At 37.1% G+C, this 25,847-nt stretch overlaps 1 protein-coding gene across 4 annotated transcripts in view; it reads left to right on the top strand.

Annotated features, from left to right (window-relative positions):
* Window positions 1–25,847, top strand: part of SGCD (sarcoglycan delta) — a 489,766-nt gene that overhangs the window by 420,853 nt on the left and 43,066 nt on the right. For all 4 annotated transcript variants that reach the window (XM_087955097.1, XM_087955098.1, XM_087955096.1 and 1 more), the window contains one exon: window positions 13,588–13,660. In XM_087955097.1, coding sequence (XP_087811223.1) covers window positions 13,588–13,660 — 73 coding nt within the window. The remainder of the gene's footprint in view (window positions 1–13,587; window positions 13,661–25,847) is intronic.

Genomic DNA, 25,847 nt, shown 5'->3' with positions numbered 1-25,847 from the left:
AGGCATGACCCAATTGCTTGGGCAACATCATTCCTCCTCTCTTCAGCCACCTGTGGGAATGTCCTTGGTTCACAATGGAAACTATATTGTTTTGGCTACTAAACCCCAGCTATCACTATTTCCCCCTCCCTAACCCTCATCTCCATTGTGGCAATCCTGGAGTCTCAAAATGGACTCAATCAGGCCAGCTCCAGAGCTGACATCTACCTCACTCGCTTAGTTCTTTTATCAAACACTGTGTATTAACTGTGGTGGGATTCAACAAAATTCACTACCAGTTCTGTGGGTTCTGTGGGTGTGGCTTGGTGGGTGTGGCTTGGTGGGCATGGCAGGAGAAGGATACTATAAAATCTCCATTCCCTCCCCACTCCTGGGGGAAGGATACTGTAAAAATTCCCATTCCCCCCCACACTCCACTAACCTGCTTTTCCGCTCCATTCTCCTGTGGAGGGCAGCAAAAGAAGATCCAGCCGATCAGCTGGGACTCGGGAGGCAGAGACTCAGTGGGGACAGGGCCAGTCAGAGGTGGTATTTTCTGGTTCTCTGAACTGCTCAAAATTTTCGCTACCATCATCAGACTGCTGATGATGGAGTTTATATTGGAGTTTATATTGATTACTTCCAACAGTTTCATGCAGATAGTGAAGCTGATGAAGGATTCAAGAGTACTAAAATGGCTACATGGCTCTCTTTCCTTGCTCATCAGTTCTGGTCACTGAAAATCCACAAAGCAGCCACAGTGCCATACCCCACGTAACAACTTAATTAAATTCAGATAATCAACAGCTTTCATAGAGCAAGGCCCCACCCAATACATTTAAAACAACCAGTAATTTCCCAACTCTTTCACATTGAGGGAAGGTTTACTTAATAATGTTTTCACCACCTCCTCCTTTAGGCTTGCCCTCGGAAGTTGTGGGAACGCCATCACTTGAGACTTTCAAGAAGAGATTGGACTGCTATTTGTCAGAAATGGTGTAGGGTCTCCTGCTCGGGCGGGGGTTTGGACTAGATGACCTACAAGGTCCCTTCCAACTCTGATTATCTGTATTATCTGTAGGCAAAGGGAAGCTTCCTCCTCCAACAAGGAAACCCTAATTATCTCTTGCAACTGTGAGCTCAGCATCCCCCTGCCTGATTAAATCAGCGGGTGGACTATTCAGCAAAGAGATGGCAGCTCTCCCCCATCCTGACAAATTGGGTAAAAAGTCACATTTGATATTTTTTTTCAAAGTGTGATAGTTAAGTATAACAAGAACAACAAACATAACTCAGAATTTGTGTAGAAGTTAACCTTACCATTCTTATTTGTAAAATGTCTTTAAAGGGTTTATTTTAAAATGTAATGACCAGAATGTCCCATATGTAACATAATTCTGTGTAGGGATTATTTCCTGGTAAGCGTTCATGGAATTAAAACAGAGAGCTTTAAGCTAATAGCATTCTTTCCCCTGGTTTCCAAATGCTGCTTCTTTGTGCAGCCTTGCATACCCAGGAGCTGGCATTCTTTCTAGAAGGTGAAGAAGAAATAATCTGCCTTGGCCCTGGGTGCTTTGTGGCTTAGTTTGGGAAGTGAATGCAATGACTTAATAACTCCATCTTTGTATAAATCTTCCTTATTGTCTCAGGGCTTTGCATCCCAGGCATTCTGACCCAGGTTTTGTATTACATACTTAGGTGAGAGAAAAGAAGGGGGTGGGCGGAAGCAACACATCTCCATGAATATTTACCATGCTCATCAAACAACTAATAAGTACCCTGTGTGTTTGTCATTTTTATAAAAGTATAGTCAGGATTTTATGTAAATTTTATTGTTCAAGATCAAGAAATCTAGAAACTATTATGTACGTATTTGGTTTTTGAACTACAGAGCTGTACCTAAAAAATGCTTATTTTGTAGTTTGTGCTATTTACATTTCTGTTCATCTCAGTTATGAAAATCCATCTGCAAAAAAGAAACCTACCCACAATTTTGTAATCCCTTCTGTAATCCCAACCCTGCAAGCAAACAAACAAACAAGTGCAAGATGGGGGTATAAAATGGATTAGAAGATTGTTTGAAGGTGATGTGCTTCTAAACACAATTGTTTTGGATAACACTGTAGAAATGCAGTTTCTCAACCAAGCTGAATGTTGAATGTTATTGCATTATCCCATTCTGCAGGATAAATTCCAAGATCAAATTAAAATATGGAATTGAACAGAATAACCACAGTTTCAGGACTATGTATGGTACCAACAAGAAGCAGCAGAGTCCTTTTTTTTTTTAAATCCATAGATATAATAACTTAAAAAATCTTCTGAATGTCATAAATAAATTTCTTTTGTGTCCCTTAACTCTTAATTCTGCTTCTTTTTACTTCTTTCTTCCCCATTTTCTTTGTAAGGAAGTGTGGCAGAAGATGCTGTAGCTCCTAGAGAAAGGCGGTAATAAATTGGCAGTACAAGAGCAAATTATGCTATATCTATATACAAACACTCCTCATTTAACAGCTACCTTGATTAGCAGCCATTTACAAATACAACAATGATAAATAATGTAAAAAATTCATTCTTCCACCAGTGTATGCATTTATAACCCAATTTTGTGCACCTGACAACAGAAGCAATCAGCATGAAACTGATTAAGGCCCAGTCAATTTCAGGAAGCAGTGCAAACATATTGAAAAGTTTGAATCAACTAATTAAACTCATAGAGGTGAGGTTGTTAACTTGCAGTTTGCACTTTTTATGGAAGGGCTGTGCTATGGAGCTCAGGAGGAGAAAGCTTATTTAAGCAATTTTCTCTGCCCTGCAAGAGAACAACAACAAAAAAATAACAGGGGGAAATGGGTCAGACACAAGACATTGAATAAGAGAACTTCATCTGAGATGGCAGCCATGAGTGATCTACACAACATGTCTGTGTGTGTGTGTGTGTGTGTGTGTGTGTGTGTGTGACATGTTCACTTAACTATTTCACTTAATAAAGTAATTGGAAGGGAATTCAGTCACTAAACTAGAAGATGGTGTAATATGAACTATCTCCAAAGAAACTTATTGTAGTGATTGTAGAAGAATAGTCTGTTAGATGGGGGTAGATTTATTCTTCTAGCACCTGAAGGTAAGATAAGAACAAAATGTGTGGAAGCTTTAAAGTGGGAGATGCAAACTTGAGCCAAAGAGAAATTTCCTGACTGTGAGAGCCTACCTTCTGAAGTTGTGGTTTCTCCATCATTGGAGTGTTTCAAAATTAGACTGGACAACGCTTGTTTCCAGATTAGACTGGTTAGCCCTTAATCCAGAATGGTATGTGGACTCCTGTACTAGGCAGGGAGTTGGACTAGAAAACCTCCAAGATCCCTTTCAACTGTATGTTTCCATGATTCTAAGCCATGGTGAGAGTTCATACTATACCCTTTTCCAGTTTCAGTTAATCCTACACTCAGGCATCCCCAGGACAATGACAAAGAGTCCACATTTATTATTGTGTACTTTGGAGAACAGTGATTGTCCAATATTCCAGTAGTTCACATTTTTGAGATTTTTTTCATAAAAGTAAACATTGCAAAGAAATCTTCAAAATAGATCTTGCGTAATGAATTTTAGAAGTATCCTCGCTGCTTAGTGCACTGGGTGGAACTTCTCATGAGGCAACACATACATTAAAATGCATTTAGCTGGTACCTTTGTTGAATTTCAACCTTCCAAATGATGGAATTAAGAGGACTACATCCAGTCTAAGTGAAATCATTAACTTAATTCCCATTGATTTTATTGAGTTTAACACGTGATTAAATACATCTGGATCAATTCAAAAGCAGATATTTGTAAGAATGTGGCACTGCATAATTGCGAACAATATGTTTTTAAACTTACTAAGGGGGGTGGTAGGGAGAAGTTTTGATATTAATTCCAAAGGCTCTCCTTTGTCTTCAGTCCCTGTTTTTCATTTAATCAGTACCCCAGTAGGACAAACAGTAGCTGAATGAATATATTTGTCCTCAGGCACCAAAAGCAGGATAGAGTGTAAAAAAAAAAAATAGTCCAAAGCAACTTCAAAAACAGGGAGCCTTTATCTCTTCACCTCTTCACAAACACTTCCACATATAGATTTACAATAATAAGTAAATGGTATTCATAATCATAACCTGCCTGCTTTGTAGCTTGATTATATTGCAAAAGAGACAGTGATCCTCTGACTTGCTTCAATATTATTAGTTTTCTGACAAATGTGTCAACAAATGAAGGATGTCATTTGGCAAAAAAAAATATATAAGAAAATAAAATACAAGCTGAATAGTCAAGACCTTGTTGATGATCCAAGCTCTGTAAAGGACCTTGGAATACTCATCTCTAATGATCTAAGTACTAGAGCCCCCTGTAACTACATAGCCAAAAAGGCATTAAGAGTTGTTAACCCAATCCTACATAGCTTTTTCTCTGGTAATATCACACTACTAACTAGAGCATGCAAAACATTTTCCAGACCAATACTCGAATACAGCTCATCAGTCTGGAACACGCATTATGTATCTGATATTAGCACAGTTGAGAAAGTCCAGAAATATTTCACAAGAAGAGTTCTCCACTCCTCTACTCATTTCAGAATACCTTATGCCACCAGGCTTGAAATTCTAGACCTAGAAAACCTTGAATTACACTGTCTTCGGTCTGATCTAAGTATGGCATATAAAATCATACATTGCAATGACTTACCTGTCAATGAATACTTCAGCTTCAACCATAACAACACAAGAGAACACAATAGATACAAACTCAAGGTTAACCACACCAAACTTGATTGCAGGAAATACGACTTCAGCAACAGAGTGGTCAATGTCTGGAATACTCTACCTCAGGGATCCCCAACCTTTTCGGCGCGCTGACCCGGTTCCGACATCAGCTGGGCGCCGCGGCCAGTACAGCGTCAACTGGCGCCGCCATCTTTTATGACGAAAAGGCGCTTCCGGTGGCGTCACGGGCGCGCTGTTCGTCATAAAAAATGCGGCGCTCAGCTTTCTGGTGAGCTTTTTCGGGTAGAAATGGCTTTCTACCGGAAAAGCTCACGAGCGCTAGCGCCGCCATCTTTTATGTGAAACAGCGCTTCCGGTGAGCTTTCTACCCGGAAAAGCTCACCAGAAGCGCTTTTTACCAAAAAAGATGGCGGCGCCCAGCAACCAGCGACCCGGTAAGGCTTGTTCCGCGGCCGGCCGGTCCGCGGACCGGCGGTTGGGGACCCCTGCTCTACCTGACTCTGTAGTTTCTTCCCCAAACCCCAAAAACTTTCACCTTAGACTGTCTACTATTGACCTCACCCCTTTCCTAAGAGGTCTGTAGGGGGTGTGCATAAGCGCACCAATGTGCCTACCATCCCTGCCCTATTGTTTCTTTTATTTTTCTTATATGTACCCATTTCATGGATTCATAACTATGTATATACTTATACCTATTATCTTGTAAGCGATTGACAAATCAAAATAAATAAAATAAAATAAATAAAATGCTTTAGCAGTAATTGAATGGGCAATCCAATAGCGAACATACAGAATGTTAAAAGTAGTCTTTGCTAACACCACTTTTGATTTATATTCCTTTGATCAAAACAAACTTCCAAATTACTTTTCAGTAAAAGCCTCCCAGCTAATTTCTATCCAAATAAAATTAGTCCAGTCCAATTCATTCTCTCCTTCACACTGTTACAATTAAAACTTAGTTTTTCACTGTTAAATTTAATTTTGCAGGGAATTGGCTTCTCTTGATATGTCAGATTATAATTTCTATCATTCTAAAAGTTGTAAAGTAATACATCGGGAACAGTGGTGGGATTCAACAAATTTTACTACCGGTTCTGTGGGTATGGCTTGATGGACGTGGCTGGGGAAGGATACTGTAAAATCGCCAGTCAGAGGTGGTATTTGTCGGTTCTTCAAACTATTCAAAATTTCTGATACTGGTTCTCCAGAACTGGCCGGAACCTGCTGAATACCCACCTCTGATTGGGAAGCCACCAGGTTTTATCAAATCACAAAAAGCAGATGATAATTCACAAAATGCCTGTTGTCATGGTTGCTATGGGCAGTCATAAAATATCCACTTAGCAGAAGTCAAACAGCTGATGCCATGATCAACCCATCTTTCCTTTAAATTGTTTTAGCAAGAAGGCAAACTTCAAAATAGTAGCTATCATTTTCTAAAATTTCTTACAGAGAAGAGCAACAAAGATGATTAAGGGACTGCAGGCTAAAACATACAAAGAATGGTTGCTCGAATTGGGTATGTTTAGTTTAATGAAAAGGTCTGAGATAATAGCCAAGTTCCAATATCTAATGGGTTGCCACAAAGAAGAGAAGGTAAATTTATTCTCCAAAGCAATGGATGGAAACTAATTAAGGAGAGAACCAACTTAGAACTAAAGAGAAATTTCCTGACAGTCAGTAAAAATGACTGCATGATGGTACTTTAGTCCACTTTGTTACAGGAAAGTGATATTTGGGTACATCAGAAGAAACATAAAAGTCAAGCACAGTGGGAATGGAACATCTGCATTGTGTGAATGGTAAAACCAGAAAGATGGGATCAGTGATGGATAGGTTCTTAATGAGGTGAATTGAATTAGGTTTTTAAACTACAAAGAAACTGTATTTCTTTAACAATGAATTTATTTCATTCCAAGATGGCACGTGGTGAGATAGGTTCATGAAGCAGTCAGTGAGATGGGGGCAGCATCAGGAAAGATTTCTAAATATACACCCCAGAGATACAGTGCAAGACCTTAGGGTAGATATCCCCATAGATATTTCTTTCCTTTCTGAATATTTAACAGCAAATATTGCAATCAGGAAAAGGAAAAACAAACTAGGCTGTGGGGATAAAAGACGGCTTAAATCTGCATGCAACCAATGAGCTTCTTCAAAAGAAACATTCATCTGACATTCAGAAGTCAGCTTTTAGAAGTGAAATGGCAGGTCCAGATGTCCAGATGTAATGGTGTGTGAGAATGACCTTAGGAGACAGGAGGAAGAGCCACAGATCAGGCAACCGCTAAGGGGCAGCTGAGCCTGCAGAAGGACCCTTCCTGATTCCCTGGAAAGTAAAGGCAATGGGGGTGGGATGGGGGAGACATGTACTTTCAGTCTTACAAGTTTCTGTTAATGTGGCTTGACAATAAAGATAGAGCTAGGTGTGCTTCTTATCTGGTCTACCTCACAAGGCTGACACAAAGTTACGCAATAGTTATGGTATTTAGTAGCATTAAGAGGGGTTTTCTCTTCGCATAACATGTGCCTATGTGTTTATTGTCTCTTTCACAGAAGCAATTTGCTTACTGTATCTGAGTTTATATGAAAATGGGTGGGGGGGGGTTGTTGTTTGTTTTGCAAATTGGTTTTCCCATTGCCCACCAATATAGGACTAGGGGAAGAAAAAAAAAACATTGGCCAAATAATTACAGTAACTCAAAACCTTTTAGACAGATAGTGTCACATGCTTTATAAATTCCTGATTGAGTGTATGGAATTAGGCTGTTGGGCAGAAAGCCAGCAAATGGACTCATCATTGATAAAATCATTCTAGAGAAGCATTAAATGGAACTTAAAATAAAGGTGAAATAGCTTTATGGATTTTCCACTCAAAGTATTTATGATCACTTGTTGTTGATATATATCACAGTGTTAAAAGAAAGATTTAGTACAGTGGGGTTGTAATAAAATTCTTTTGTAAATAATAAAATAATAATTTATTGTTGTTTAGAATAAGGATAAAATACACAAGTTTGTTGCTACTTGCTTTCTATGTTTTACTGAGAACATAGAATTGTGAACCACAAAATCAATTGCTTAATTTAAAACAGTACATTCAACCAAACCATGGGGTTACTTTCCCCCTTGTTCAAAATATAAGGAGAAATGTTTCCAATAGCAAAAGAAATAAGAGATATTGATTTATCAACAATCTGCCAGGGTTTGCTTTGTGCTCAGTAAAGATGGAAGAGTGATTTGTTTTCTTTTGTAGTTTATAGATATATAGCAGAAAAATATCTTATTTTTTAATCTTCTCTTATGGCCTGCATAGCTGGTAAAGAATCCCTGTGTCATACAGCCTTATCTCTCCTTCTCTCTGCCCATCCAATTTGGTTCTGCAGGGCAAATGTGTTCCAAGTACCATCTATTAAAGAGTGTCATGCTAGAGGAACCAGGAAGACTTCCTATTTTGTGGCAATTCTTGGAATGATCTCCTTCTCCCCAGGAAATGGTATCGTTCATATCTGTACCTCATTCAGGAAATTGTTGAAGACTGGTTATTAACCCAGGCCTTGGGGATTGGGTGATAGGGCCAGCCAGTGCTTTTGCCTTGCTCTGCTCGGTTTTATTTTAGTGGTCTAAAATGACATGACATAAGACAAGAGAATATAAACAATACTGACCTTAAGATACTTAAAGTTTCTCTGATGTGGGTGCTGCTTATTCCTGCAGAGTCAGTTTCAGAAAGTTTAATTTATGAATTTGCAGTTCAACCACTTTGGGTGTGGTTGATGGCATTTTCCCAAGGTTTCATCTTGCTACACATGTTTGTGAATAAAAGCATTTAATATGTATGTAATCTTCAGTTCTTCAATCAGATTTGGTCTTTGATGCCATTCAGGGTGGCTAGAACTTTATGCATGTGTGCATGACCACATACACACGCACACACACACACATGCTTGACCCCAAAATTTTCCATTTTCCTTTTATTTCTTCTACTTCCCCATTTCCTTTTTAGACATTTTATTCTGATATCAATCAAGGTATAGTTTTCATTTCTTTTTATTTTTCTACTTTTTGAATTCTTTTCTAGAACTGGTTCATCTCCTATTCTTCAGAAAATTCTAGAGATGTTACTATAACTTCAGTTTTCTATTCGAGGAAATTAAAATTCCTGAAGGTTCTATCCATCATGAAAATTCTTAGATAGAATTTGGTTGTGAATGAAAAAGCAATTGGTTTGCCTTTTTGAGCACAATATGTTTTATTTCTGTTTACTCATTATTTTTTTAGAAAAACTTGCATTTGCAGTAGCTTCTATTTCTTCACTGGGAAATAAGCTCTACTTTGATTTAGAATGTATTACAATTGAATGGACGTAACCAGGTTGAAAGTGTAATTTTGAGACTGGAATTTTGATTTTATGCTATTAACACATGCTATTTGTGTTAATTATACGGAGGGAGCAATTAAATAAACAGTAAACATTGGGTTTTAGAAAATTAAAGTTTGAAAATTACTTGAACTAAATAAATACACCAGTCTCTGGTAATTAAATTGCCAGGTCTTACAAAGTTCTGTGCTAGCTCCTATTATATTGAAATTGCATAGAACTCCAGCAACTGATGTAACATTTGGATAAATACTTCTTGGGGGCTGAGGTTTTCCAGATAATACTGAATGGCAACTATATTATAGAAAACAGTTTGCTGTCCTCTAGAGCAGGGATCCCCAACCTTTTCGACGCCGCGGCCCGGTTCCGGCGTCAGCTGGGCGCCGCGGCCCGGTTCCGGCGTCAGCTGGGCGCCGCCATCTTTTTTGACGAAAAATCACTTCCGGTGACGTCACGGAAGTGATTTTCGTCAAATCAGCGGCGCCAGCGCTCGGTGAGCTTTTCGGGTAGAAATGGCTTTCTACCGGAAAAGCTCACCGGAACGCTAGCGCCGCCATCTTTTTGACGAAAAATTGCTTTTTTACCAAAAAGATGGCGGTGCCAGCAACCAGCGACCCGGTAAGGCTTGTTCCGCGGCCCGGTACCGGTCCGCGGACCGGCGGTTGAGGACCCCTGCTCTAGAGGTCACACTAACATTTGCAGGTTTGGCGCAAAAACCATCAATTGTATTGGCATCAGTGCAATTAGATTACAGTCTTGACGATTTAATGAACTGATGAGCAGTAATGGTAGAGAATCACAGACATGACTTTGGAAGAGGAGTGTGATGGTTAGCAAAGCAAAATTTAAGCCTAGGGAAAGAGACTATTAATATAGTATAAACTTAAACTGCTATACCTTGACTTTATTTGAAACAAGAGAGGGGGAAGGGGAAAACATTGTCAGGCTTTCAAGATTTGGATTCTATGGCTTATATCTATCAAATATTTCTTGTGGAGTCTGTTTCCTGACTTGGCCTAGCTCAGTCTTGAAAATCTGTTTCTTGTGTTCCCCAATTTACCTGGCTTTAAATTATGTTTTAGAATTATCACATTACTTTTTTAAGGTCATCTCTGTGATTCTCCACAATAATAAAAGGAGCATGAGCAGAGACATTGTGTTGTGTTTTTTGTTCCAATAAATCAGTTTTCAATTTTTTTAAACCTATGATGTGGTTCATCTAGCCATTGGAGATAACATGGCTTTTTTAATAGATAATATCTCATACTATCTTCAGCTAGTTCACCAACAGCAGCAGTTTCTAAACCTCTTCTAACCAGTTTCTAAACAAGGAGATCTTGACTACAATTATTCATGCACCAGTAATCTTTTTGTTATATTATTATCACATAATTTTTCTCTTGAATGATTCTATTCAAATTCATTAGCAGGAATTCTGACTTAGGTTTCTTTTAAAACATTTACCATACAAATACCTTAAAATATTTCATACAAAAGAGAAGACCTTTTCTATGTGTTATCTGACTTTAGAATATCTAAGGAAATTCCATTGATGCCACTATGAGTTTTTCACAATATTGGACAATAAGTTTGTTTGCCCAACAATTTTAAATTGGTTTTATTGTTCTTGTATATACAAGTGTACTATGGACATGTTGGTTTTTATCTTATTATGTGTGAATAGTCTATATTATTTCAGATATATTATACTTTTTATTGTTCGTCACCATAGAGTTCATTAAGAATAAGGTTAGAGTCAAGGTAAAATAAATAAAACTATAAACAATTTCAGAGTTGTGCCTCTGCAAAAATACTTCAAAGTAGATTTTCCTACTATAATAACTCAATACATGGAAGTTGCACTAAATCCTAAAATTTCATTAAAAATAGTCACTTAATTTTTTAAACGTTATTTTATTTCTGTTCCCTGCTATTAGTACTTTATTTGCTAGTTGTTAGATAGTACTTTCATACAATGAAAACTACTTATCTGAATTATATATAAAAGGGATATTTCTATATATCTATTTTTTTAAATAAAATAAGTTTTCATTTTCTGTTTATATTCCTTAATATACTTACACACACACACACACACCTGATGTCTCTGCTCTTATTATAGCTTCTTGTTGGTTCTTCACATATCCTTTTCTGCATGCAGATATCCAAACAAAACTCAGTTTTTCAATGATGACTGGAGAGTAAGGTATTTGATAGGAAATAGTTTCATAGAAAGGGAAGGGGTGGCAAAAAGAAAATCTAAAACAACATTCAAACTATCTCTATCGAAGACTAGGGTTGGATTGGAAGTGATGACTCCTAGAAATGGAAATGATTTTGTACTAGCTGCTGAACATGGATGGTTACTTTCACCAGCATTAAAAGGGCAGCTATTGATCCCAAAATGGATTAGGCTGTGTTTGCACTGCTGAAAGCCCATTAGTTTATGGATCACTCAAAGCATTTGAGGGGGTGATCTGGGGGAAAGAAAACTTCCATGCAACCTTAAGTCTGCTCGTTGCAGAAGGCCTTTAGTGGGGTGAAAATGGATGGAAGAAATAGGGTTTTACTTATCCAAGGATTGCCAGCTAGATTGAGGCCAGCTGCCAATTCTTCTGATGAACTAAAGAAGAAGGAAGCCTTGCCCTTCAGGTTATCCTTGAGTCCCAACTGTAAATGCAGTCGTTTTGCTGAGCACCTAAAACACTGCCATATTAGGAAGGAAGGGAGAATCTGGTCAGATGGTGACAAAACTGTTATAAACTATAAATTGTTCTTGCACAGCTAAACTGAAAATGAAATTACTTCCACTATGCATTCTAACAATTTCAATTAAAAAGAAGTGAAAGTGGAATTTTCTCCTGTGTTGTTCAATCCAATCCTCATACCTTTAAGTAAATCCCATGTCAATAGAATCTATATATATTTATTCAAATAATTGAAATAATATATATTAACTTAATGTGTGTGTGTGTGTGTGTGTGTGTGTGTGTGTGTGTATGCATGTGTATGTATGTATGCTAACTTAAAGAATATGGCCAAGATCCAGGACACATGACTCCTAGGGTATTGTTGCAGCTGTAGTTGTAGTTGTAGTTGTAGCTATTTCAGTGCCACTATACCTTCTAATAAACTTCTCAGACACCCATAGGTTGTGTGGTGCAAGGGAAGATGGATGGGCATATCCCCAGTCTTTTTCTCACCTTTCTCAGGCTCTGGCAACCAATTGGTGGTGGCAAAATCCAGGGAGTGAGTAACCATTGGTTGCTTTGGCACCAAGACTGAAATCTCTTAACACTGACGGCTGATTAGTAAAGAAGGAGGAGCAACTCAGATGCCTGCTGTCAAGATAGGGCTGGCTGGGAGATGCCAGCAGGCAACTCGTGAACCCTGTTCCTCACTGGAAGGAGGAGCCCTTGATACATACCAAAATGGAGAGTGTGTGCACTTTTCCTCATGCTCTGCATTTCCCTTTATTCTCTCTACACAGTGGCAGAAATTTCCAAGAGTCACCTAAAGAGTAGGAGGGAGAAGAGGGAGGTAGTGGAGGCTCCAACGGTGCTCTCCTGAAGATCTCATGAGGGAAGGGGAAATGGCACAAGCCCATATTGTTATGTGGAAAGAGGAAGACAATGGAGTGACTGGGATACCTGCTGGTGAGGGGGGGCTGGCTGGGGGGGAAATTTATCTGTATTATTTCTTTCACGAATAAACACGCAATGAATTTGGATGTACTTTATTAATAGAAGTGGGAGTAATTTTAGGCAAGAAAAGGCTGGCAAAGGAAATATACTTTGTTTATACAATTTTTAAAAAACAGATGGTGTGTTTGTGTGTGTGTGTGTGTGTGTGCATGCACACACGTGGGGTACACATGTGTATCAAAACTAAAACTCCTTCATTAGTGAATGAATCCCAATCGCAAACCAAATTAGGCATATTTTGACAGATTTAGGAAATGTCCAGATCAAAGCAGATGAAGCATTCCAAGTCTAATTTTACCTCTTCATTAGTGGATTCAGAATTTGGAAGGACACCAGGATACAAATGCTGTCTGCTGTCTATTCCCCTTTTCCAGCCTTTCCCCGCCTCTTATTCTTCAGAGTAAGGCAAACATCAGGGTGAGAACTGTACTTTCATGTTACTCAGAATGTATACATCTGAAAAAAAAATTGCAAAAGGCTGCAAAGATGAGAGCAAATTTAAGATAAGAAAAATTAAAAACTGAAAGAAATCGAAAGGCTCATTTCCTCTTGTCCTCCCTAATACTGTAAAATGAAAATGGGTTTTTATATTATATAGGACTGCAAAAATATTCATTGTCCTGGTTCTGTATTTTTTAGGATTGTAGTTTGCATGTTCTGGAAGGGAGTTATGACAACTGTAAAATATGTGATGTGTGATTTGCATACCATTCCTCTGCTAACAGTTTATAACAGCTATGCCTTGTGTTTTGTTTTGTGGTTTCAGGAGCAGAAGGCACAGTGTTCCCAAAATCTATAGAAACTCCTAATGTCAGGGCAGACCCCTTCAAGGAACTAAGGTAAACTCTGACATTTAGTTCTAATGTAAATGTAAAGGTACCTTGCTTGAATTTTGTGTTCTGGCTGGTGATATTTCAAATCCTGAAGTAATTAAGGAACATGCAGTTGTATAGATGTCACTGAATAGCAGAAAACAGTTATATTTCAAGTAAATCTGAATTTTCATTGGCTCATGGAATTAAACTCTTATATTTGTGACTGGGTTTTTTTTTGGGGGGGGGCTAAAAAGGTCTCTTTTTGGTCAGTAATGATTGAGTATGGCCTCCAGGTATCACAGAATGTAAGCAAAGAGAAAAGTGGTACAGTGGTCAAATTACTTTCTATACAGATAAAATAACTTGGAACCTGTATTCATCCATGACAGCTGTCACTAGCCTGATTTATGAGATCCTATATAAACGAAGAATAAGCAGGACACAATCTACAATCCATTGTATTTCTTTTTATCCAATTTTGCCTACTTCCAAACTCTCAATGCAGCAGCTATTTTGACAGCATGGTTTTTTTTTCTTTTTTGGGTTTTCCCACTTTTCAAGGTACATAATGAAGTGGCTCTCAGCTATGATAAGGATTCCTGCTGAAGGCCCTGGCAACCATCTACCCAGCAGTGTTTTCAAATACAATAGCGACATTTATTCCCAGCAGCTGAAGCAGCTGAGTTCCAGCAATAGTAGATGATTGATCCAAATTAATTCATGCCAGTCATTTGTTTCATCTCCCTTCCTCAAGCACAGTTAAAAAAAAATAGGATGAATGTCTCTGAATGAAATAAATTAATAAAAGGTCATAATAAGCAAGCATTGTTGATATAGGTCCACAATTATATTAAAATGTCCTAGTGGTGAAGATTTCGCCTCCCGCTTGATTGGCTGAGTTCAATCTTAGGTAGCGGCAGATGTTTCTCTTTCCTAGGGTGCAAAGAAAAAATATATCTTGCAAACTTCTTGTGAGGTGTGAGGAAGGGCATCCGGTAAACACTGAGCTCCACCCAGTTGCCCCAACTCTATCCCAACCTTATGTCTCCAATATACTGTACGTTGCACCACTTCCATGGCATATCTGGAGATGAACCATACAATACAGTATAATTTCCTTACAATGACTTGTGAATTATCTAAAGGCTGGCCGTTTTCAGATTTTATATAAACTGCTGAGACCAGTGGCAATATGTGCTTTTCTTCAAAAAAAACATTCACGTGTGCACCATCATGTTTCACTGAACACTAATTCTCTCTTTGCCTTGTACTCTTGTATCTTTACTGGATCGATGCTTGAAGCTCTTGTAATTCTTTGATTTGTATTGTTTGAGTCCTGAAATGCACATATATCGATATTTTTGGTTTCTTTCATCTTCTCCATCTTTGTTGCTTTTATTGATGCCTTGTGTATCATGCAGAAGAATAAGTTCCAGGTGATTACCTCGCCATCACTCTCCACAGAAATTCTATAATCCCTGGATCATTGTTCTTTACAAATGTGGGGTCGGGTTTGGTTTTGTTTTTTGAAATCCAGACACAGTATTGTTCTTTCTTGGGAAGTCTGGCCTCTTAGCTATCATCAGAGATGTGAAGACACTGGGAGAGTTAGAATTAATGCAGAGTATTGTTTGTAATAAACCTTTAGAGTGAGTGACATGGTTGTCATTTAACATAAAGGAAAAATAGCAGGTCTTGTGCTGCTTTTCAGCTTGTTTGACATGAATAATCATTGTCCTAGCTTAGTTTATGCATTTCTTACTCCAACAAAACTGCTGCGCTGCATATGTCCCTTTCTTGACTGCTGAGGGGGAGAATAAAAGGATTGTGGCTAATTTGTCCCAGTCAAGAAAGGAATCGGAATAAAGAGTTCACAAAGATTTCTAGCACCATCTCATCAACAGAATGTTTGCCAGTATATACTGAAAGGCAGCATGTGTGCAACGAAGCACCCACTCCAATGAAGTTATTCACTCCAATGAAGCTGGCGCCATCATTGCCTACTAATCATAATGGCTATATATTATCCCCAATATAAAAAGCAGTATGCCTCTCAATACCAGCTGCTAGGGAATATGAGGAGAAGAATAATATGGAGATATTTGTGCTTTCCATCTGTTAGTGCAAGTATGTATAGATTCAGTTAACCAACGTGCCTACCGTCCCTGTCCTATTGTTTCTCTTATTCTTCTTTTATTTTTCTTATATGTACCCATTTCATGTATTCACAACTATGTATATACTTATACTTATTATCTTGTAAACAATTGGCAAATCAAATAAATAAATAAAAATAAAAAATAAATAAACCTCTGAGGTCTGTGCTGGATTAAAGAAGAAATTTAGAGATGGAAAGCTATTCACGGAGGCACCTTTTATACAGGGACTGTATCTAGTATGGTTACGTGTTTATTATCCTGTTCCCATTATCAGCCCTTTTTTAAAAAAAACTGGTTACATTATTTGGCATATATAAGTAATCAGATTATTTAAAAAAAAAACTCAGATCTTTTTAGTTCATTTGTTATTATATCAGGAGCTGCTAATTTATATACTAGAGGTAGTCCTTGACTTACAACCACAACTGAGCCCAAAATTTCAATTGCTAAGCAAGGCAGTTGTTAAGTGAATTTTGCCACATTTATGAACCTTTTTGCCACAGCTGTGAAGTGAATTACTGCAGTTGTTCAATAAATCTGGCTTCCCCCGTTGACTTTCCTTGTCAGAAGTCGGCTGAGAAGTTTACAAAGGGTGATTACTTGATTCCGGAACAGTGCAACTGTCGTGGGTTGAGATGGGCAATTTAGAAATATTAAATATCAATGTAAATAAATAAATGCATGCCAGTTGTCAAGCGCCTGAATGTTGATAATGTGACTGTGGGGATACTGCAATGGTCGTAAGTGTGAAAAACAGTCATAAGTCACTTTTTTCAGTGCTGTTGTAACTTCGAATGACCACTAAACAAATGGTTGAGAATTACCTGTACTTAGCATACATTCCCAACCATTAATTTAAAAAATCCTTCCTAAGCCCCAAGTACTATGTTTTCAGTGCTTTCTGTTCACTCATATAAGTCAGGACAATAGTTTCAAGATGACATGAATAAGTGGGACCTTTTTACATGCCCATTTGAAAAGACCAGAAATTTGTTTCACAACTGCTGTGAATAGCAAATGGCTGCATGCTGTAGATTGACAATGAATGCATCTGAAGTGCATCCTGTTTCTTAGCAGGAGAGAGAAGCATAAGAACAAAAACCATTGGACCCTAAGAGAGCTTTAAGTGAAAAATTTCAGGTAGAAGGGTAACTGGGAAAGCTGAGATTTATTCACAGATAAACCTATTGCTAGAAAGGAAATGGCTACAGCAGTTTTAAATCCATAGAGCTAAAAGAGGATTATTAAAAAGAAATCTCATCTTTAATGAAGGACTATCACTTACAAGAAATGTTGTAATCCATCTCTGGCTTTTCTGCTCTTTGTGACATTCAGCTGTGGCTTTTGTGAGATAGGCTTATCAATAATAGATATTAAAGGCTCTAATATAACTTTGCTGTCCTGGTGATTAATACTATTAATACTGGGATATATATATATATGGGATATATATTACCTTTCTGGGCAACAGTGCTATGAATGTGTTTTTAGGCAAGCAAGTAAATGAATGCATTCTCCTCCATCAGAAAGCCCAAAGCAAATTAATATAACAGACCTATTCCTGTCACAGTAACTGATTGAAAAGTCTCTTTGGAATATCTTTGCATCAGCCCACAGGTGGTATTCAGCAGGTTCTGACCAATTCTGGAGAACCGGTAGTGGAAATTTTGAGTAGTTCAGAATACCACCTCTGACTGGCCCTGCCCCATCTATTCTCTTCCTCCCGAGTCCCAGCTGATTGGCTGAGTCTTCTTTTGTTGCGCTGCACAGGAGAATGGAGCTGGAAAGCAGGTTAGTGGGGTGGGGAGAGAATGGGGATTTTATATTATCCTTCCCCTGGAGTGGAGTGGGAATGGAGATTTTACAGTATCCTTCCCCTGCCATGCCCACCACGCCACACCCACCAAGCCACACCCACAGAACCAGTAGTAAAAAATATTGAATCCCACCACTGCATCAGCCATGTAGCTACTTGGTAAAAGTAGAAATTCAAGTCAAAGCTTAATAAGTGTTCATGAAATAAAGTGTCCTGACAATTGCCTCTTTACCACAAGTGCAACATTTTTATGCCTACCCCACAGTAGTGCTCTTCTATGCTTCTGTGATATTCAAAGAAAGACAAGTGGGTTGGGAGAAGGGTAATGCCCTCGAACGCTCACTGTTTCCATTTTCATTTGTCAAAATGTGGTTTCCTATACAGGTAGTTTTTGACTTATGACCACAATTGAGCCTGAAATTTCTGTTGCTTAAGTGAGGCAGTTATTAAGTGAATTTTGCTCCATTTTATGACTTTCCTTGCCACCACTGTTAAGTGAATCACTGCAGTTGATAAGTTGGTAACATGGTTGTTAAGTGTCTCTGGCTTCTCCATGGACTTTGCTTAGCAGAAGGTCACAAAAGGTGATCAAGGGATCCCAAGACTGCAACCATCATAAATAGGAGTCAGTTGCCAAGTGTCTGGTTTTGATCACATGACCATGGGGATGCTGCACGTGTGAAAAATGGTCATAAGTTCCTTTTTTCAGTGCCATTGCAACTCTGAACAGTCACTAAATGAACTGTTCCAAGTCAAGGACTACCTGCATTCATTCCCATTAGGACACTATTGTACAGTCGTCTATGGGTTTCACCCCCAAGATTTTTGTTTTGTATCCTGCTTGGCTAACCTTATATTGTTTCTTTACTGATAGAAGTAGTCCAACCATTCTATTAACTGGTCTACATCTAAAAGTGTTATGTTCTTATGAGAGAGTTATAATTTAGCCTTTAAGAATTAGAATTAATCTCATTTGCAGTCATTTGTGTTCACATAGTATCTAGATGTTTGTAACCCAACAAGACAGACACAGACTTCAGAGAGTAATTAGGACTGCAGAAAAAACCAATTGCTACCAACCTGCCTTCCATCGAGAACCTGTATACTGCACGAGTCAAAAAGAGGGCTGTGAAAATATTTACAGACCCCTCACATCCCAGACATAAACTGTTTCAACTCCTACCCTCAAAATGACGCTATAGAGCACTGCACACCAGAACAACTAGACACAAGAACAGTTTTTCCCTGAAAGCCATCACTCTACTAAACAAAAAGTTCCCTTAATACTGTCCAACTATTTACTAAGTCTGCACTACTATCACTATTAATCCTCCCATCCTTCCTTTCACCCGTCTCCTCCCACTGATGACTGTATGACTGTAACGTTGTCGCTTGTATACTTACGATTTATATTGACTGTTTCCTAGTATGATTTGATTGCTTATTGTACCCTATGACTATTATTGAGTGTTGTACCTTATGATTCTTGACTCTTGACGAATGTATCTTTCCTTTTATGTACACTGAGAGCATATGCACCAAGACAAATTCTTTGTGTGTCCAATCACTACTTGGGGGAGGGGGAAGGGAGAGACATTTCAAACTATTTTAACTGTCCTCTACAAACTTTGTCTGGGAAAAAGGGGCTAGTAAGATAATAAGAGTCAGCTCATATACCATGGCAGGCAGGTTCAGACTAGTGAAAATATTTAATACTTAATTACAAGACTCATCTTTCCCTCAAGTGCACATGACCTTCTGGAGATGAAATTTTACAAGGACATCTGTGGGGAAAATAAGTGGGAAAGGTTCTCAGTTATTCATTGAGAACTCAGCATGACAACTCCATTGCTGCTGATTAAGAGGAAATTGTGGCATTTGTACATGAGGAACTCTTATCACTTATAGACTACTCTCTGCTGCAAGCTCCAACATCTTAAGGATGTGCATACAAGTTCAGTAGTGAGAATATTAGAATGTAGCAAAACTTATGAGGAACAAAGATTTCATTTCCTTTGGGATGAACTCTTTTCTCTCCCCTTCTTTTCTTCCTCCTTAAGTCACAACTTATTTTTAGTTGCCATCTTTAATGTACATTTTAGGTATTTTATGTATGTGTACACATGTTAAAACCATAATCAAGGTTTACTTGCCTACCTCTATGATAAACAGTGGTCAGATACAGGAAATAACAAAAATATGTATGGATTCCGGCTCTTAAAATATTTGGGGGCAGCACAACCTGTTAATATGATGCCCTACTATTTAGGAATAAAGAAACAATTTGATTATTTCTGTAAAATATTACTGTAATGCAGTCTACTTGATGCTGACCTTCAGAGCTATATATAGCTGATATAAAATAGGGTGGCTTAGGCAATGATAAATATGTCCCAATATACTCAAGGGTCTGTTTCTTTAGGAGCTGCAATGATTCCTGGCTTCCGGATGTGATTTGAGGCACTGGTTGTCACCTCAAGCCACTCTATAGCTCTGGATCAGGTTATCCTGCCTTCATCTGCTTGCCAGTCAGGTTGAATAGAGATAACTTTCCCTAAGTCCCATTCTCACAAGAATGTCCACATAGATTTCATTTCCTTTCCTTTGTGGATAGTACAGTAATCAGGTATTCTACATGTTCCTGTTAACTTATCTCTGCAAGCAATTAGATAGTACCTGCTACCTAAAATTTCCAAATGCTTTTCAAAGGTATTTATTTATCTGTATTGTGTTTACAAATTTTACAAATATCTCAGTGCAATGAATACCTAATACTCCTTTCTCCTCACATTTTCTCCACAATAACAACCCTGTGAGGTGAGTTGGGCTGAGAGAGAGTGACTGGCCAGACTGGTCACCCAGATGGCTTTCATGGCTAAGGCAGGATTAGAACTCATGGTCTCTAGCTTTTTAGTCTAGCACCTTAACCAGTAGACCAAGCTGGTTCTCAAAGGTATAGACAGACCAGTTTATAATAGAAACATAGAACCTTCACATTAAAAAGTACCATTTAAGTCATTCCACTGAGCTCTCTAGATATAATTAGGATTAATATAGTCAGAGGTGTTGCACTGGATTTAATCAAGGTGAAGTGCAAGATCTGTTTTTTTAAATAAAATTGTACCTTATGAACTACTGAACTGATAAATGGCATTGCTAGCTACTCCATTAATATGAGGTTCAATCTCAGTATATGAGATTTTCTTAATCAAGAAGATAATGCTTCCAAGAAAGATAATATATTCCCACATGCTTCTGGAATTCAACATTAAAAGGGCCTGAAGCTTTAACCTCCAAATAGATTTGAAGTTCACCAGCATTATTTTTTGTAATTCACTACCATCTTTTCTGTGTTTAGAAATCAACTTTTTGTCTGCCGTGAAATGAGGAAAACAATTTGCTATGCCATTTATCCTTTTCTTTTTTGCAGTAAAATATTTATAGTGCAGCATATATTGTTAACTGAGAAACAATTTGCAATAAATGTTTTTTTTGTTTTACAGTACAGTGTAGCATTTTAATAAATATCTAAATTTCCAATCACTATTATTATAATCACACTTTCCTCTGAAGTATAGCAAGTTGCTGTAGCTAATAATGTTTCTAACAAAGCTGTAAAATAAATTATTACTCTTGTTCACATCAAATATAAACAGCCTACATTATTTATGTATATCTAACTAACTAGCTATCATCTAAGTCACAGTTCAGAATTTTATCAGCTAATACCAAGTAAAGATGATAAGATTGTATAGTCTAATTTCTCTTCAATTCATGTAAATCTTTTGCCTTTTTTGACTATAGGATTATAGATTCAAAGGGAAGTTTATTATAAAACTAGTTTGCAATTTGTGTCACCTCTTGCAGAATATTATGCAATACTTTCTTTCCTCTGGATTAGCCTATATTTGATACATGTATATTCAAGGGGGCAACATTTGATATGTGGCGGTTTTTTTACTTACAAATTTAGATATGAATCTTATGATTGATAATAAAAATAAAAAGGAACCAGTCTTGGAATATAACATAGAAACATTTCTTTAATTAATAGCTATTAGTTATGCTAGATCTACATTTTCTGTTTGCCCCATTATTCTTAGGGACCACTCACCTTTTCTTGAGTACAATTATGGATGACATTGACTTCAATCCATTCCCCATTCATAGAGTCACCCTGACCCAAGTTTTGAAACGTATCTGCAGTACTATTTTCTATTCTATCCCCTTAAGCTATGACTCTATGAGACGAATCTTCAAAATCATCTCACCAATATTCCACCAATGCTTGAAGTCCTCTATTACAACAGTCTATGAATCTTTGTTCACATGATCTCTAGATGGATAGATAGATGAGAAGTGAGAGGTGAGAGGAGAGAGAGAGAGAGAGAGAGACAGAGACAGAGACAGAGAGAGAGGAGAAATATTTTGATTTAGTACTATTTTCTATCCTATTATCTTATGTCGTGACCTATAACCATGATATAGATAGATATTTATATATTTAAATGCTATACTACTAAATCATCTAAATATTCTGGAAACTATCCAGAAAATGTTGATAGTAACACATTTAGCAAGCATAAAATGGGACTTGGTATAATATATAGCTACTTTGTATTGCACTATGACCTTTGTAACTTAGTAGTCAAATAACTGTAGGTTGCATTATGCGGCATTTGCAGAATCATTAAATTAAATTATTTGGCTGTTGTTATGACAACAAATATCCAACTCTAAACATTCCATCTGTTGACTGCAGAAGCAATCAATAGCTATTTCATAACAGTGTGAAAACCTACAAAAACTAAGTGTTATGTTGAAATATAGTGGGATTTTTCAACATTTCCAAGTACGGTGTTTTGTAAACTTAACAATGTGAAATCCAAATCTTGCAATTCTTTATCTCACTTAAGCTACCCTTAGTATGAATTGTAGCTGTTTTGTCTGAGTCCAAGTAGAGACAGCTTTGTTCCTGTTGTCACCACCCTACAGCTTAAAGGGATTTTATTTTTTAATAGAAAGTTGTGTTTTTCAGATGTCTAAGCCCATGCAAATTAAAACGTATGGCCATTGGGCTAACTAGATTTCTTTTAAAGAAAGTACTGTATTTCAGTAGAAGAGAATATCTGTAGTTCAGAGTTGAACTGTGAAGTCCTTGATGCTCTCTGAGCTTGTTTACTTGCTTGGAGACATTTTGTTACCATACTACGTAATATCACCAGTGCTATTGAATGTAGGATTTATTCCCTGTTTATATACATTAGCTTCCTCTGTCAGTGCCTCTATTGTTTATCAGGGCCACTCTTGTTTTGTCAAAGCTGTCTAACTTCAAAGAGGATTGCAGATTTTTACCTGCAGAGTAGACAGGGAAGTTAGAAAGGATTGATTTTACAATATAACTCAAATTTAAAATCAATATCCATGAAATTATGGCACAGCACTTTTTTTTAAGCATGTCCTTTTAAAAGTTCCTCTTTGATGTTCAGTGTCAGAAGTGATTGAAAGGTTCTTTTCAATTGTCTTGTCAATAACCTGGGAGAACGAAACTAAATATGGACTTTGTTCTGTGTATGGGTATATGCACACTACAGTTCAGTTTTATTAAATTCTCAAATGTAAATTCCTTTAGGTGAAAAAAAGAATCTACATGGGATGATAAAAAGGTTAACATTGGGCAAGAAGATCATCTCCAATCAAACATAGACATTAACTGCAAATAATAATCATGAAAATAAAAGATACCATTGGCATCAGGCTTCATGCTAAATCTGACTGTAAGTTTTGGCTCTGCACGCAGTTATTTAGGAAGTGACATTACTCAGCAGAATGCTGTCAGATGCTATTTGTTTAGATTAATTTTTTTTAAACAAATTTTATTAATTTTAAAGACAAACAAATCATCATTAACCATTACATACTTAAACCTTTTTCCATTATAAATTTTACAAGTCAAATAAGACCTTATTTTATACAATATAATTCTATTTTAAACCATTTCCATATGAGCATACAAATACCTCTTATCCAATTTCTCTTTACTTCTCTTTACTCTTATTCAATTTCACTATTATTATTTCATCTATTTCTTTCTGACTTGGTTACCATTATTCTCATTCTGTATTTCTGCAAGGTTTTATTAATTCTCCCAGAAACATAAACACACAACACACAAACATATAAAAAATCTTTTAGGAAAGTAACTTGGCCCCAGGTACCTCTCTCTACATGGACTTCAATTATATTCATGCTCATCTTACATATCTTTACCTATTTTATTTACCATTCTATATCTTCTATATTAGCTTCTCCACACATTTCACTCTTCTTAATTCTATCTTATTTAATCCATCTTAATTTGAGTCATTATATTTGTATCTTTTGTCCATTCTTTATTATCCCTCTGTCTCATTCCTTATAATAAAAAAAAAATTTCTCCTGAAATCACTAATCAGAGTATGATGCCTTTCTATCTTCCCCCTAAATTAATTAGATTAACATTTAAAATAACACCTAATACCCAATCTGATTCTGCTTGGTACATTCTATCTACTTTTTTTTTTAATAAAAGAAAAATAATAAATCCAAAATGATTAAATACATAGTTAAATAATAGATCTAAATATTGAATCTTATAACATTCCCATTGCCTTTTCCAAAAACAAATGCTACTATAATAATTTTATAATAACATCAATACCATAGTCATATTAAACTCTTTAATTAAAACTCAATATTCTAAACATTCCCTTTAATATTTTATTAAATTTTAAAATCAATCATTACTAAACATTTCAACATTTTAATCTCTTATTAACTCTTAAACCATTCTAATTTTCTATTTCTAATACAAATGCTACAATACCATCTTATGTACCTTGCAAAATCTTTTTTAAAGAAATTGTACTTTACCCTTTGTCCCTAAAAAAGATTCCTCTTTTCCCATCTGATTTCAAAACTTTGTGGCTTTTCTCCACCTTTTCCCTTTCTTTCTTCCCCCCACCAGACCTTCCTACCCCCCCCCCTTCTCCTAGCCTCTGCCTTGCTGGCTTCCCTTCTCTGTTGTGTTCCTTTTTTTCTTTTGTTTACTATCATTATATTGATTTTGCACCTTATTTTTCTCTTTCTTGAGTGTTTTTTTAAATCTTAAGTCCTTCATTTTCCTTCCTTTCTTCCTTCCTTCTTTCTTAGTTAAATTTTGAAATTCATTAAAGATGGCTTCTTCTTCTTCTTCTTCTTCTTCTTCTTCTTCTTCTTCTTCTTCTTCTTCTTCTTCTTCTTCTTCTTCTTCTTCTTCTTCTTCTTCTTCTTCTTCTTCCTCCTCCTCCTCCATCTGTTGTAGTGTTTGTTGATAGTTAGTAAGCGCCATTTCTAAAAAAAGGAAGGCTTCTTTCACACCATCTTTGCCATCTGTTTTTGTTTGCTCATATTCTTTTCTCAGTTCCTCAGCAAAAAAAGCCATTATAAATCTTTTCTTTTTTTCCCCCCTCTTTCTTCTTGCACCAACCAAGATATTTCAAAAAAATAGAACAATCCCAAAGTCCTCAATCAATCCAAGCCAAGACAAAGTTCTCACTTTCTCTTCCTGGGGTAGTATCAATCAAAAAAAAAGAAAGTCCAAATCTGTTTCTTAAAGCCTTATTAGAATTATATTTCAGTCTTCAAATCCTTAAGGCATCTCCTCCAACAAAATCTTAACATATGAATATATTTTTTGTCCTCTCCCTTCCCACTTATCACATAAAGCTAGTTTTTACCTGAAAAAGACAGGTTTCTCAGTATCCACTTATTGATTCCGTAGGGAAGGAGAGTAAACTTTCCTTTCAGCACCTCAAAATTGCCGCTTATTTTCTCTTGTGAAAAGAATCATTCAAAAAGCCATAATTTCCAGGAATTGTGTTAAATGTGTCTTAGAGTCCTGGGTCAACCAAGAAAACTTTCACTCTCAAAGGCTTTCTCCTCCTCAAAGTATTTGAGTTTCATCTTCAGGATATAGTCTTCTAAAGAGCAGTCAGGGTTGATCTCCTCTAGGACTGACTAGTTTGATCACCTTGGAGTCCAAGGGACTCGCAGGAGTTTTCTCCCAGCACCATAGTTCAAAGGCCTGAATTCTTTGGCGCTCACCTTTCCTTATGGTCCCATTTTCACAGCCATACATTGCAACTAGGAAAACCATAGCCTTGACTATGCACATTTTTGTTGGCAGGGTGATGTCTCTGCTTTTTAGTGTGCTATC

The sequence above is a fragment of the Notechis scutatus genome, chromosome 2, assembly GCF_049901735.1.
Source record: "Notechis scutatus isolate UNSWTSFEM ecotype Mainland chromosome 2, rNotScu1.2, whole genome shotgun sequence".
Classification (NCBI taxonomy): Eukaryota; Metazoa; Chordata; class Lepidosauria; order Squamata; family Elapidae; genus Notechis; species Notechis scutatus.
Note: the sequence above shows the minus strand (reverse complement) of the source record. Positions and strands in the feature narration are given on the sequence as shown.